At 43.2% G+C, this 16,297-nt stretch overlaps 1 protein-coding gene across 2 annotated transcripts in view; it reads left to right on the top strand.

The window, feature by feature from the left end:
* cwf19l2 (CWF19 like cell cycle control factor 2) overlaps positions 1-14,403 on the top strand; it is a 32,787-nt gene extending 18,384 nt beyond the window's left edge. For both annotated transcript variants that reach the window (XM_071925439.2, XM_071925430.2), the window contains exons 12-19: positions 4,232-4,363; positions 5,194-5,331; positions 11,575-11,787; positions 12,080-12,196; positions 12,392-12,547; positions 12,715-12,795; positions 13,025-13,126; positions 13,875-14,403. In XM_071925439.2, the coding sequence (XP_071781540.2) occupies positions 4,232-4,363; positions 5,194-5,331; positions 11,575-11,787; positions 12,080-12,196; positions 12,392-12,547; positions 12,715-12,795; positions 13,025-13,126; positions 13,875-14,015 (1,080 nt within the window). In that variant the 3' untranslated portion in view covers positions 14,016-14,403. The remainder of the gene's footprint in view (positions 1-4,231; positions 4,364-5,193; positions 5,332-11,574; positions 11,788-12,079; positions 12,197-12,391; positions 12,548-12,714; positions 12,796-13,024; positions 13,127-13,874) is intronic.
* The last annotated feature ends 1,894 nt before the right edge of the window (positions 14,404-16,297 follow it).

The raw sequence follows: 16,297 nt of genomic DNA, 5'->3' as shown, positions 1-16,297 counted from the left end.
ATTAGGTGGAAGAATGGAAAGGAGGTTTTTCTCCTGGAAAAGAGAGATTTTCTCTGCCCCCCTCCCACCTTTACACCCCCCTCTCTCCTCTTTATCTGTCTCTCTCCCTCTCTAAATACCTGCTGTCTTTCCTGAGTTATTTTCCCCTCTGTTGATATCTGCACAAGAACACGGTGCCGTTTCCCACAGATTCATATCCAACACACACAGACTGATACACGCTTCACTGATACACACTTCAGATTTTCATACACACAATCCTAAATCAGATGCATATCCACACACTCTCAAATCACACAGATATAAACACATACGCACGCACATGAATAAATAGATGCGGAGACTCACACACGTTGCCTAACCTGACGCATGTACTCACACACTCCCATCCCAACACACGCACACACACACGCACGCACACACACACACACACACACACACACACAGAGAATCCTTTTGTCAGATTTATCTGCTGGCTGCTTCTTTTTCCTTTCCCCTAGTCTGAATCCTAATCCAAACACCCAAAGCTATATCTCTCCTTTACTTAATAGACATACACACACACACACACACACACACACACACACACACACACACACACACAGAGCAGGTTACTGCAGCATCCATCTCTCTCGCCATGCAGGCAAGAAAAGGGTCTCGCACACACTCATCTTCAAATGAAACTAAATAACTTGCTGCTGTTATGTCTTATTGCTTTTAAAAGGAATTTGTTTGTTTGAAGTCTCTTTTCCACTCAGCTCTTACATCTGACTGTCAGTACGAAAGCCGCTCCCGCTCGGTATTTCAACGGACACTAATGGGAAACAAATGCCTTCTAGTTTGTTGACGACACTGCCCTACCTGGGGTCATTCAGAGTGTGCCCCTGGCTGTGTATGTGTGTAGCAGAAAGAGACAGAGTGCGAGGGATACAGAGAGATTATGTGTGCCATCCTGTATGGCTCAGTAGTACAGGTAATTAACAGAGAGTTATGGCTGCGCCCTGACACCTCAGCACTGGTGTATCTCTGCTCACTGGCACAGCTAATGCCTTTTATGGCTTCACACAGGCTCACAAATGGCGACTCATTTCCGACATGAGCAGCGTCCAATGAACTTTATAAAAAGCAGGCTGTGATCAGTTGGCTATCAGCGGTGCATACATGCACTATATACGATTCAGGCCTGATTTATCCCCTGTAAGGCCGTCCTGCACAAATTCAAAGACTAGGATGAGATCATCATGGCAGATTTTCTCAGAAGAAGTCATCATTTTGTGCTGTCATGTGCTTATCAGCTGAGAGGTTCTTCACCCCTCGTAGAGTTGGAGTGCTGTTGATATACACTCCAGTCTATCTTCGTATGGAAACAGACTTTTGGCTTGCCTCCACTGGTCAGAGTTTAACTGTGCTGTTGCCTGTCTGTCTCATAGCTAGAGTCTTAAATGTCTGTAGAGCCTTGCATGGCCAAACCCTGGCCAGTGGAGTGAAGGCAGGATTCTATTTGTCTCTTTTTTCTTCTGGCAATCTCTCTCATTGTCTCCGTTTCTTTCTATTACGCCTCTCTCTCACCTTTTCTATTTTTCTTGTCTGTCTGTCTCTACCTTGTCAGATTGGACTTCAGTCTTCATGTAGGCTGTCTAAAAGCCAGAACATTGACTCTGTCCTGACAGCCCCAGCAAAAATCAATCTCCACTGTTCTCTTTCTGCCTCCCCTCTCCTCCTCCGTTTTTCTCCTCTCTCCCTCTGAATACCTGAGATTGTGGCACATCAGCTCTCATGAATCCAAAATGCTGCCAAATGACTGATGTTGTTCAAGTCATCCTCATTCACTGTAACATTTAAACAAGAATCTCCTCCTCCTCAGTGTCAATTCATTTATATGAGTTAGCTTGCTTCTCCCCTCCGCTCTTCTCGCTATCTAGCCATCACTGCCTCTCTGGCTTCTGATTGGTTAACAACTGGTAAGGAGGACTCTTATTGGCCAACAAAAAAGAGTTGTGTTTTTTTAATAAAAATCACAGCTTGTTTTTAGATTTCCCACATGTTCACATTGCATATTTTGATGAATTGTGCAGCCCTAATGAAATCCATGCTTACTATTAGGGGCATACAATGGCTGCTGTTAAATGCATGTAGATAACAGCTGTGACATCAATAAATATTGGTTAAATATAGTTTTTTTTCCTCTTTTGCGGCCACCCACGCTTTAGATAAAAGCATTAACCATATGGCAACTGTATGTTAAATGGCATGTTATCTTTGGCTTACACTCTCCTGCATTGATTTATTATAAAACATCCATTATGTTGAACATCCAGTGTTTTTTCTTGTTTCAACCCAGAAATTACTATATAAAAGCAGCTACTGGAGACAGGTGTGTATTTCAAAAAGCAGCTAAATCTCAGTCTGATTATATTTCAGTACACACCAAAATACATGTGTGTGTGCTGCATCACCTGAATTTTGTTCTGTGTATTTTATCACCTGTTGTATAAATTTCATGTCCAATTTTCATGGTGCCATGATGCTGGCTGGTGTGTCAAATGAGCACAAGGTTGAAGCAGCGGGGTTTCAACCATGTCCAGGCAACCATCATGATGTCAATTCATGCTTACGTCAGATAGGCTGCTGGCAGTGGGTTTATGTTTTAATAATCCTGTTCATTTCTGATAGAAATTCATTTTTCTGATGGAAAGGGTTTTTAACTGGAATTTGTTGGAGACAGTGTAATGTTTGAGGCATTTGTTGGGGTTTTTGCAATATCCTGGATGTTGCTTTACATTATTATCGAGGTCTAATCTTTTTTTGACTTTTTTTTTGTATTGACAATAGCCAGTAAGCCCACCCACCCATGGGAAAACGGTTGTGTGTTTGTGTGAATATCTGTATTTGCTGAGTTTGTGTGTAAGAGAATCTGTGTGTGTGCATGATGTTTGTTTATTCAGTGGGTCCCAGGCTCGCAATAGGTTAGATTTGTATATTTACAGAGAAGTATGGATTGGGTGCGTTCTTACATTCTGACATTCTGTATATGAGAAAGTCAATACATTGTATAAGGTCAAATAACAGCTAAGTTTAACTGCAGCAATCCAGTTAGTTCTGTGATCACGGGACCAGCAGTTTTTTAGTAAGTATCAACACAGTGGAAGAAAAAGAATGAACAAGATATAGACAAAGCATCTGTGCATTTAGTTATTGTTGTAGAATTCTAGTCCCATGTCAGCTCACTGACACTAGGGACTAGAACTAGTATTTTTTGAGTATTTTTCCTCCCCAAAACTTGACTCAATGTGACAAAACATCACTTGAGCCTTTGACTTTGACTACAATTCATTTTCTCAGCTGCTGAGTGGGCCGTTTGAAGCCTGGAGGGCCAGACATCATCATCTTGAATCTATTGTTGTTGAGACCAAAGGCGAGGGTAAAAACGATTGGATGTAATGCTGTAAACTAGGTGCAAACGTAAGCACTGAAAAAGAGTGGATGAGTATATTTGGAGAGCGGCTGTGGACGGGTGGGGGTGCCAAGAATTGTCCACTTGATAACCACAGTTACATAACCACATTCTCACCAGCCCCTCTGTCATCCAAGCTGCCTTTCTGCATAGATGCTCATGCAAACTGGGTTGCATCAGAACCTGTGTGTTGGCGAACAGGAAAATCTGTCTGGGTTATTCAACCCTCCAGTCGAGTTTAAAATATTACAGTTGGTGTGTAGCTTTAAAAATGTTTACAGAGAACATGCTTTTCTGTAAAACACCTCAAATTGAAACTTTTTGGCTGCCATCTGTAGATTCGTGCTGACAAAGATCAAAGGAAAGAGCCGTTTCTGTTTTGGTTGTGTTGTCGCGATTATTGCTAGCTACCTGCTGGTCATCATGCGGCTAAATGCTTTGTCCGTCTGGGAGATGAGCCCTTCACAAATGTCAAGCTTTATTTTTTTTTTGTGTGTGTGGTCTGACCTCGACACCAGATTTGTAAAGTGCAAAGTGGGGCAAAGTAATGTTCTATGATGACAAGCCTTTGACAGAGGAGCTTTCACTGATAGCTCTTGATTCACGATAACATTTTAGAGATGTGTCATATATTTATTATTACATTTTAGATATTTGGAGATATTTGGGCAACAGGGTGGCCTAAAGGTTACAAAAACTGATTTGTGTTTGTATTTATAAATGCTGAGAAAAACCATAAACTAAAAAAAACAACCTGTCTTTGTTTTGGTGTTTCAGGTCCCAGGACGCTCCACCGACCAGGACCAGGAAGTGCTACTGTTCAGAACGGACCACTCGGGTCGTGCCTGGCCAGTCAACGCCCCCTCTGGACCTCAGGAGCCCCACGGAGGACGACGGAAAAAGAAAGCGGTACAGCGAGAGAAAGTGATGAAGGGCGGGTGGGAAGGAGAGACAGAAATGGGAGGAGAAGAGGAATGGAATTTTTCAGATTATTATTATTTTTTTAAATCTAGGATTTTTGGAGGCACATCTCCCATTTATTTCTAATGCAGATCAGTGTTATCCTACTATCCTTCCTGCTATAGTATTTCTACACAGAAGTAGAGAGAAGAGACAGAGATTTGCTTCCCGCTCTTTATTCCTTGTCTTTTGGTATTCATCAGTGTGTGTAATGAGAGCAGGCACTCCACCTGACATTGAGATTATATGAATGTAATGTAAACAGAGCTCTCCAGTCCATTCTCTGTTTATGGTTATAATAAATTAATGAAGTGGCCTATTCTCCTTTACACTCTCACCATCTGTCTGTCTCTCCTTCTCTCTTTTTCTGACTATCATCTCTCTCTCTCTCTCTTTTTCTCTCTCTCTCTCTCTCTCTCTCATATGTTCTGTCCTTTTCTGTGTCCATCTTGTCTTTGTCCGTCTCTCTCAGATTGTCTGTCGGTCTGTGTGTCTCTCTCTCTCCTCCTCTTATTCTCTCTCCTCTGTCTCCTTTCTCTCCCTCCCTCCCTTTCTTTTGCTTCTCCTCTTCTCTTTCATTTCCTCTCTCTGGGAGTTTGTAGTTTCTAGATTTTTGTTTTTTAGGACTTTTTTTTTTTTGACACAGCACTGACTCGTTTCCAGTGAATGTACTCCTATTTTCCTGATTACCACCTTGTCCATCTTCCTCTTTCTTTTTTGTGTCTTTTAGTCTTGATCACATCCCCCTCTCTCTCCCTCTCTCTGTGTGTCTGCTGCAGATTGAGACCCATGTGGACGGGGAGCGTGTGCGGTACTTCCAGGATGATGACAACGTGGGCCTGAAGGAGATGGTCAGGAGGGAGAAGATGAGCTCAGCACAGGACCAGAACGCCCTCTACTCCCGCATGGCTGCCAAGGTAAGAACGACTAGTTTTAACACAACCTGGCAACCACTGGGCTGTACCGAATACAACCAGGCAACACAAGTTACAATGTAAGCGGTTGTGATAATTATTACCAAAGTAAATGGTTTATCATGGAATTAAACTTGGTAACACCAAAGCTGGAGAAATTGCAAGCTGGGAACTCGGTGCTCAACTCAGTCATTCTCAATCTGGCAAACCCAGGACTGGATTTTCCACAGCCTGGCAACACAGCGGCTGGATTTTCCACAGTCTGGCAATTTAAAGGCTGGTGTTATCACAAGATGATAACTTAAAACTGGAATTATCACCCAAAGGCTGAGTTTCCTAATTCTTGTTTTGTCTGGATATAACACTAGGGACAAAATTGAATGCATCATAATCAGCGGGCCCAGATTGCATTAATATGCAAGAATAGTGCGATTGCTAGGTAATTGAATTGATTTTTTTTGTTTGTTTTTTTCATTTGAATCTCAAGCCACACATGAGATCGCTGTGTGGCACACCAGATGAGAACCACTGCTCAAGGCTAGTGGTTTTCAATATTTTCTCTGGGTCAGGGTTCGGCAGTAAGGATCGCCTGATGGGATCGATCCGTCACTGGTCAGAAATTGAGCCAGTGCTCTAGTTTCTGGCCTTACTATTTGTCACCCAGTGATAAGGCTGCTATCTTTTCCTTTCTGTTCTGCCATTGGCCCGCTCTTCTCTCTGTTGTGCTTTGTCTGGCCAGTCAGATTGGATGCCACCTCAGAGTTAGTCAGAGTCGTGTGGAGTGGACATAGTGGCAGCTACTTCAAATTACAAAGCGACAAGGGATGTTTCATTCATTGTGGAAGTAACAGTTTCCTTGGGCTGCAAATAATGAATCAGTCCTGTACTGTTTGTACCTTTGGTCGGCAGTCTGAGTAAGGCGGACCAAGCTGGCTTATTTTATTTAATGTTTTTTTGAAGACAGACAATTACCTCAAACACACACAGTCAATGCCCGCGGCAAGAGGCGGCAGAACCAAACCTGTACGTTGTGTAAAGCATATTGGCAAAATGGATGAATGGAGAGACTTACCAACCTCATGAACTTGGCTTTTGTTTTGTTTTTCATGTTACTGCTGGTCACATTTACAGAAAAGCTTCAGTTGGTTATGATGGCTCATATATGAATACAATAAGTGCAACAAGGGACAATTTATCCCGAGTCAAAAATCATGTATTTCAAATTAATTCACAATCAAATTTTTTTTGCGACATTTTGCTGCTGTATATTAAGAACTTTCGATATACATTTTGTAGCATTGAATTACCTGAATGTATTTTGTTTTTTGTCTGCTGGGCCAGGGAAAATATAGTAGGGTGAAATAGAGCTCTGACCTACTGGCCTGACTGGACAAGGAGAAAAAAATCTTAATAGTTGAACTTGGGTCCCAAATTTTGACTTGATTTACTTAAATGTTTTGATACAAAATTTTCCAGAATAATTAATGGGCTCTTATCCACTGCTGCGGGTACCAATTTGTTTTCGAATAATTTGAACATTTTAATCCTCCTGCGACGCACCTGCTGTTTCAGAGCCACCGCTCTAGGCAACCCTGCAGGGATGTGAGCAGAGGTAGATGAAGACAGACAAGGGTATCAGTCTGGTGGAGGTTCTGCGCCGAGCGAGGACGTGTGTGTTTGTGTGAAAGATCACCTAGATGAAACCTGTCATGCTTCCCTGAGGGGGAGCGGAGGACGACTGCTTTTTTATGGGGGGGATTTGTAGTGTCAGACTGGCAGGCATTTGGTTCTCTCTCTGTAACCATTTCTCTCTTACTATCTACCCGTCTCCCTCTCCATCTCCCCAACGCTCTCACTCTCTAACTCTCTCTCATTCTTTCTTTTATTAGGTTTTCTCTCTTCTATTCTTATCTCCGTCTCTGTTTCTCTCTCTCTTCCCCTGTGTGTTTGAAAGAGAGGCGCAGGAACAGATGGGTACTGCCAGGTTGTGGTGCGTGTGTCAATCTATCAGCAGTTTCACAGACTGCACTTTTCCATGAGCGGAGACACATTTTTCTTGTTCCCTGCCTCTCCTCCTTTCTTGTTTACTCTTCTCTCCTTGTACATTCCATGTCAGGAATTAGACAACATGTAATATGAAAATCCTACTGACAGCTAGGTGTGTGTGTGTGTGTGTGTGTGTGTGTGTGTGTGTGTGTGTGAGAGAAGGAAGTATTAATAAACAATGAGATGGCAGAGTTGCCATGGCAATTTGAAAAAAAAAAAAAAGACAAACGCTTTAGCTCTGTCCATGTTTTTCCTGTGTCTCTCTCACTTTCTCTGCCATCATTCACTCGCTCAGTCATTCACTCACTCTCTCACTCCTTCACTCACTCGCTCAGTCACACACACACACACACACACACACACACACACACACAACCACTCGCCCTCACTCATACACATTACACACACACACACACATAAAAATACACACACACGCTGCACCTACAAAGAGTGACACTAAAAATACATCCACAGTTACCATGGCAGGGCTTCTATAAATACCACCACTAATCACAGCTATAGATTTATGATTTGCAAGGGAGAGAGAAAACTGTATTCTCCCAGCGGCTCCCTCCCATCTCTCCATCACGCTATCCTTCCTTCACTGGCCCTCCCTCCTTCCCTCTCTACCTCCCTCCCTCCCTCCCTCTCCACCTCCCTCCCTACCTCTTTCCCTCCCATACTTATCTGAATAATCCCTCTATCAATTTGTCCATCTATCCCTTTCTCTCCATCTATCCTTCCTTCTCTACCCCTCTCTCTCTCTGTCTCTCTCTCTCTCTCTTTCTCTCGCCTTCCCTGTCTCCTTCCATCTTCCTCTCTTGTCCTTCACCCCTCCCTCTCTCCTTTCCTCCTGGGTATGGTGTCTTTATTTAGTCTTTATTTTTAGGGCGGGAGAGAAGGCTGTGGCGCTATTTGATCCCACGCCACAGTGTTTAACCTGTTGTTCTAAATCATGTCATAACAACAATAATAATATGATACTCTATTGATTCCTGTAGGGAAATTCCCCCATCCCTCCTCCGACTGACTCACAGTTAGTGAGAGGATTTGCCTACTACTGCTGTTATATTAAATAACGCACTTTACTTTATGTCACACCTAGAGAGATGTGACACAGTACCAACAATGTATTAAGTATAGTTATGTATATATCATGAAACAACAGATCAGGGTTTATCTGCAGACTTTAATGTTGTCAGTGATGTTGGTGGCAGAGAGTAAGGGTCACATCATCGAAGGACTTTAATCTTTTTAAAAAACTCTTTCCTTTTCTTCCAGTCAGGTGTGACGTTTTGTTTGTTCTTGGACGCTTGTTGTATAGTCTGTGGTTATGATGTAATGCTCTTCAGGAGTCAATATAGCAGCGTCAACAAAACACTGACGTCACTGCAAGTCACGGATACTCTGTACACTCGCTGTTTTCCTCTATCTTTCCTTTTTCTACCTTTCCTCTCTTTCATCTTTCCTTCTCCTCTACTCATTCCCTTTTCATGTCTCTCTTCATCCCTCCCCCCTCCAGTCTCCATTTTTCTCTCTGTTCCTTTCTGCACTACCTAAACACCCTCCCTCCTTCCCTCCACACTTTCTTTGGTCCTTGTTTGTAGATCTGTTGTATTTATTCTATCCCTCTTCTCTTCTATCCCTCCCTTCATCTCTCTCCCCTTTCCTCCTTAATGATTTTGGCATCTGTATTCTCCATCTTTACTTCTTCCTCCCCCTTCCTTGCTTTGTCTTTCTGTTTCTTCCAGCCCTCCCTCTACCAGTGACTCTGTCTATCCTTATTTCTCCTCTACTCCCCCCTTCTCTCCTGACTGATTCTGGCCATAATCGGTTGTACGGTTATTTCCCCTGCGCATAATGGGGGAATGTTTGGCTGTAGTTTTAATTTGATGTGTTTGTGCACACGCACGTGTTTTGATGTGGCTAAATTAACATTTGCTACATCTACTAGGCCATATCAAGGCAGAGCGACACTCTGTCCTCACAAACACAGATAGCCTACCCACACCCACACATTCAATGAAGTGTGTGGTGTGGAAACTGGCGCATTAAGAAGAGAGCTGGTTAACTGGTCCGTAACTGGTAATCCACTGAGATTTGCCATTAAAGGCTCCATTAAGTGGTCAGCCTGTTATTGATGTAAGATGAAAAACCCACCTAGTCCATGTGTGTGCGTGCGTATGGGTGTGTGTGTGTGTGTGTGTGTGTGTGTGTGTGTGTGTGTGTGTGTGTGTGTGTGCGTGCGTGTATTAAAGTGAGAGTAGGAGGAGAGAATTTGAGAGAGAGAGAGATTGACTGTTAGAGCTTGGATTACAGAACGTAAAAGCAGATTACATACAGACGCATCACACACAGCACACTCTCACACTTTGCTTTTTGCCAGTTTCCATCCCTCGCAGCTTTTTCTCAATTGGCCAAAACACTGACATTTATCAATTATGAATGTGTATCCAGAAATGGAAAGGGGGGCGTGTGTGTGCCTCCGCTGACCAAGGACTGAGTCCTGCCAGAGCTTTCTCTCCTGTGTCTCCCCTATTGTGTTTCCCTCTATAGTTTCCCTCTGTGTAAATAAAGAATAATGATATTAAAGGTGACTGCACTGCCCATTCTCCTTTTGTTAAAGGAATACATCCAGTTTTTGGTGCTTGGTTGGTCAGCTTACCCGTTAAGCGAGAACATAGACACCAAAATGATCCCCGGTATATCATTTGATGTTGAGTGATAGCTTATCAGCATTATCAAGTGTCACTGGTAAGTTGAACAAGGGACAATCTCCCAAAAACTTCTGTTCCTTTAAGAAAAAGTAGTGTACCAGACATACATTTATATTCACATAGGTACATTTATTTTGTCCCAGCTGTTATTTCCTCCCCCTCCCCTGCTGTTGGCAGAATTCCCAATCTAAAATTGCCCTAAAAATGTGGCCATATATCCTCAGTTAAGTCCTGTGTCAAAGCAGCAGCAGGGAACCTGGAGGCTGACAGTATGGAAATTACTCTACTACTGCCATATAATGGCTCATTAATCTGTATGGGAGTGTGTGTGTGTCTGTGTGTGCATGTGTGCACGTACATTTATGACAGGACTCTCAGTTGCTGTTGTACACATGCAGTATGTACTGATGCACACTTACATGCAGTCTTTTGCACACACCCACTCCTACATACACACACACACACACACACACACACACACACTCCCTCCCACACTCTCACTAAACTAATCCAATTTTCGCTCTCACTCACACACTCACTCCTACACACCCAGTCATGCACACACACTTCAGCCATGCTTGTCTCTCTCTCTCTCACTCACTCACTCATTTGCTCGCACGCACACACACACACACACAGATTCAGACCTGTTGCCTGGTCACCATGGTGATAAGACTCCGACGTAGAAACACCACAGAGTTGATACTCTGTGTCCTGCCTCGCACTGTTGACACACACAGAGACCAGCTCGTACATAGGGCAGTTCATGCACAGGAACACGCACACACACACACACACACACACACACAGAGTATGGCATGGAAGCGGCACAGACGGTAGTATTGCGTCAGCACTTACATACACCATAATCAGTGGACACTGATTATGGTTAGCCACAGGACAGTTTCTAAGGACAGTCAATTAATGTATGTACAGCAGTAGTTCTTAAAGGGATACCATGACATTTTTCTTTTTTCTCTGTTATTTTCTCTTGGTGACCTTGGTGTGGATTTCTAGTCATGATAACAAGCCGTCTTTCCAATTTCAGAAAGTGCCAATGGAGAAGCTTTTTCACCACAATGTGATAAATGCCTTCCAGAAAAAAATGCAGACTGAAATATAAAATAAGATGGGATCTTTTTACATGTTTTAAGCCTGTGATTCAAAAGAGAATTTTAGCTAAATTTAGTTTCCATATTCATAATCGACACTGCAAAAAATACTTGTGTACTGTCTGAATATGTACATTTCTGTTTGTATTTCCCTATCACATATTTTGTTGGAACTCGACAGAGAATTATCACACACTGTATGACACTGCTCACCGTCTCTCTCCCTCTCCATCTCTTCTCCCTCTCGTCTCCCGCTCCTCTCCATCTCCATTTCTTCTCCCTCTCCTCTCTCCATCTCCTCTCCCTCTCCTCTCTCCATCTCCCCTCTCCCTGCCGTCCCCATCACCGTCTCTTCTCCATCGCCTCTCCAGATGATGGGGAAGACAGACGGCGATAACTACACGCTGGATGACATGTTTGTGTCGAGCGCGGCGCAGCGGGAGGGCGAGGGGAGGGAGGAGGAGAGGATGAGGAGCAGAGCCATCGGAGAACATAAGAAGCTGGCTGCCTCCATGGAGAAATGCCAGCATTGTTTCAGCAGCCAGGAGCTCCAGAAGCACCTCATAGTGGCAATCGGGAGCAAGGTAAGGTGGAATAAGAAGGGATGGAAGTAGTGTTGGGAGGGAGAGGGAGTGTCTGTGAGTGTGTAGAACTAAACACCTTCTAATCGCTGTAGGGAGCAGGTTAGGGAAGGGTGTGTGTGTGGGGTAGGAGGGGTTACGTACGCACGTTGCCTCAAAAACTCTAAGCTGTCACCGTAAATGTCACTGTAATCACTATCGGACCTGTCACTGTCTCAACTATTTGTGTTTTGTCTGTATTGTGTGTGTGTGTGTGTGTGTGTGTGTGTGTGTGTGTGTGTGTGTGTGTGTCTAGGTGTATCTCAGCCTGCCGGTAGGAGTGTCCATGACAGAAGGCCACTGTCTCATCTCTCCTCTCCAACATCACTGCTCTGCCACCGGATTGGACGAGGACGTCTGGTCAGAAATGCAGGTTAGCCAATCAGTGTCCTGGGTCCCGTCACTCGAGTCAAGCCCCAGCTTCAGTTGTAGTCGTTTAACAGCAGCCATCTACATGTTATATATCCCTGTATTTCATATACTCAAAATTAAATTCCGCTTGCAATTTCAGTGTTTACTTCAAGCAAGAATGATTAAATTGAATTCAGTTGAGTTTTGCTGTCCGCAGCTGTTCCGGCGGGCCTTGGTGCGAATGTTTGAGTCCCAGGAGCTGGATTGTGTGTTCATGGAGACTCACATGAACCCACGCAGAAGACAGCACATGGTGCTGGAGTGTATCCCACTACCTCGAGAACTGGGAGATATGGCACCCATATACTTTAAGGTTTGTGTGTGTGTGGTGTGCTGTACTTCTATCTTTCAAACTGAATTTAACTTGTAAGGTACTCACATTGAAAAGGGGCTATTTTAGGGTGGGGGGGTGAGTTAGATGAAGAGTCAGTGGATTGTCCCCACAAGTGCAGTAACACTAATGTGTCTGTGTTTCTTCAGAAAGCTATCATGGAGTGTGACGAAGAGTGGGCCATGAACAAGAAGATAGTCGACCTCTCTTCAAAAGACATCCGCCGAGCTGTGCGTTTTCTTTCTTTCTTTTTCTTTAGTTTATATACAGTATTTGCTCTTTCTTTCCTCCTTCCTTTCTTCTTTCCTTCATTTTTTCTTTCCCTCTGTCCCTCCTCCCTTCTGTCCTTCCTTCCTTCCTTCTTTCTGTCCTTCCTCCCTTGCTTATATTTTCTCCTACTTCTTAGGGAAATATTGAATCGTTCCTCCTGATATTAATTGTTTGTGTGTTCTCCCTTAGGTGCCTAGAGCTCTCCCCTACTTTGCTGTAGACTTTGGACTCCAGGGGGGGTTCGCCCATGTCATTGAGAATGAACAGAAGTTCCCCCACTACTTTGGCAAGGTCAGTGTGTGAACTAAGGTTATTGTACCTTGTGCATTATGTTTTTTTTTTTAGCTGTCAAACACATGAATCTGTGTTCTGTATTTGCATGAGAACTATTTAAGTTAACCTGTGAAGGATTTTCTGATAGAGTAATTGTTCCAGTCCTGGCTGTGTCTGAAATGTTTTCAAAGATTTCATAGTAAATTGAGTCTGAGAATCAGAATTTGAATTAGGAGAATTGGTTTTATTTGGCAAACGCATCTGCATGGACGAGGAATTTGACCTGGTTAATTGGTGCTTAGCTCAACACAGTACAAGACAGTTGCACAATAAAGAACACAACATACTGTATGACAGTAGACTTGACAAGGCACATTGCAAGTATATGCACATTGAAAGTCGAAGAAGTGTTCCAGTGTTGCAGCATTGGCATAATTAGTAGCAACATTTGCATAGTCACAGATGTGCAAAGTACAACTAGGTTGACAAATGGCAAAATATGCAATATATGCAATATATGTTGTGGAAAAATACATTCAAGCATTTTTTGCTTTTCATCAACCTAGTTGTACTTTGGACATGTGTGCCTATCCCAGTGCTGCTACCAATTATGCCAACACTGCTCCACAGGAACAGTTCCTTGCCTTGAGAGTATACTTTGTGTTTTTCTGCCATTAGAATGTGTCATCTCAGCTAATTTCATAGTAATATTTGAATGTGACCAGTCTCCCCAATTTCTTCCTTTTCTCTCTCTCTCTATATTCAGGAAGTGGTAGGAGGCATGATGGACTTGGAGCCTCGTCGTTGGAGGAAGCCGATCAGAGAGAACTTTGATGATCAGAGGAAAAAAGTCCTGCAGTTCGCACAGTGGTGGAAACCATACGACTGTACCAAGACTAATGGCTAGCTGGACACACACACACACACACACACACACTGCATTTTGCTGAGTAGAAAAAACATACGACTGCACCAAGGCAGACAGCTAAATACAGATAGATACACACACACACACACACACTGACAAACACACATGCATTGCAAGTACCAGCGCAGCAATCAAATTTGTTCCTTCAACATTTGGACCTTACTGATAATGATGGAGATCTTTTACATGCAAACTGCCCTATCTAGATGCCTCAGATTGGATATGCATATAAACGAATACATACACAGACTATTATACAGGTATATACACACACACTTGCACACACACATTCGCACAGCATTTAAAATTTAATGTAAAATTCTCATTTACGATGAATAAAATGACAACGTTTTTACTTTGTTTAAAAATTAAAAATGAAATGAACTGGATTATCATGTTTGGTTTTATTTGTGCAGCACATGATCACGCAGGAAGTGGATTGAGTGGTTTCCTAGAAGCGAGAGGGTGTGAGTTCGTGCTGTGCGTGTGTCATAACCCCCATTTCTAGCTCCTCTTGACGATACTGCCCTTTCCTGCTCTCGAGCCCCAGGATTTAATTTCTTACTCTGTGGCCTCATGATCCTTTGCAGCTGTCACTTAATACTGAGGGGTTTCAGTGTCATCACTGCCAAATACATGAGCCAGTGTACACACACACACACACACTTGCGTTCTCAGTCTTACACACACGCACACACACACACTCTCCTCCTGAGCAATCAGCCACCCTGCCCCAGCATGTGACCTCATCATTCACTCCCTAGATTGGTCAAGATTTTTTGAGCTATGCCATTGGCTCTTTCATTAGCTCATCACTTCAGAGACCTACCTTAATTCCAGGAGGTCATTCGGCGCATGGCTGCCGCTGGTTAGTGCTGAATTTGTTTCCATCACAAAGCATGAAGATTTCGATTGGCTTTTTATTGCACCATTTTGTACATGGGAGAACTTGAGGGAAAAAAAGAATCAGAATCACCCATAGTCTAGCAGTCATTCTCAGTTTGTGCTTTTCTATCTGTCTATTTCTGTCTCTCTCTCTCTAAAAAACTACTCTCCAGTGCACTCTGTCTCCTACTCAGTAAATAGAGGCCGGGCTCTCCTGGATGAATCATTCTCTGTTATTAGAAACCTAGAGGAGACACTGTCTGGGAGAGTCACATAGGAATATAACTCCCTCAGGTAGATTGTGTAGCCAGTGAGTTAATGTGTGTGTGTGTGGGGGATTATCTGTAAATATATCACTGTCAAATGACTTGTAATGATCATTGGCGGTACACTCTACAGCCCCTATTAACTATCTCTCTCAGCACTATTTCATTACTTTCTGCTTTTCATTGATTTCTGTTTTATAATCCCTAAGACTGTATTGTTGGCTCTCTTATTTTCTTGCACACTTTTTTATCACTGGGCTTCTTTAATTTATGTTGATATATGAGTATTGACATGTTCTACAGCCATAATTTATTCTAAATAACTGAATAAGTGTCAGCTAAAAGTTATCTTTTCTGAGGGGCAGAAGGGAGATGAAGAGAGTAGGGAGGCTGTCCATCAGTTGCAGAACCCGGGTTCAAGCTGAGCCTGACCTCTGACCTCCCTGTGGAGGGGGGCAGGAGATGAGACAATTTCCCTATGGAGATCAATAAAGTACTACATTGTTATTATTATTATAATATCACCTTGTTGAGATCTCTCATTTTCAAAGATCAGCTGGCCTTGCTGTGGAACTAACATGACTGCCATTGAAAACTGTATCGCTGGCTCTGCGGCTCAGCATTGGACTGTGGATTATTTATCATTTATATATGTATGAGTGGACCAGTTGCATGATAAATCACAGCAGGAATTTCATTTATCTGCTGCCACTATCGACCATCACTCTACGATGGGTAAAATGTTGATTGTGTCCAAAGTCTCACAATCCATCACAATCAATGTATTTTCTCCCCTGCCAACAACAACTTCAGCTGAATGTGTAATCAGATTTTCAATGTAAACCCACAACATGTAATTTGCTACTCTTCAGGCCTGTTTGCGGGCCCTCTGGACACTTGCTGCCCATCCCCTTGGGACGGTACAGTAGGTTATTTATACTGTGTGAGTGACTGAGAGGCCCAGGTTCATGGCTAATAGCAGCAGAGTGGCGTGGAGTGATGTATGGTTATGGCCAATTAGATGGGCCAGGGGGGCGATTTATGACCGAGACTGACATTTCTTCGTCCCCCTCGCCGGCTCACACACACACACACCCTCTCTGGTGTTAT

This window comes from Centroberyx gerrardi, chromosome 6 (assembly GCF_048128805.1).
Source record: "Centroberyx gerrardi isolate f3 chromosome 6, fCenGer3.hap1.cur.20231027, whole genome shotgun sequence".
In the NCBI taxonomy this organism is placed as follows: Eukaryota; Metazoa; Chordata; class Actinopteri; order Beryciformes; family Berycidae; genus Centroberyx; species Centroberyx gerrardi.
This window is presented reverse-complemented; position numbering and strand designations above follow the sequence as displayed.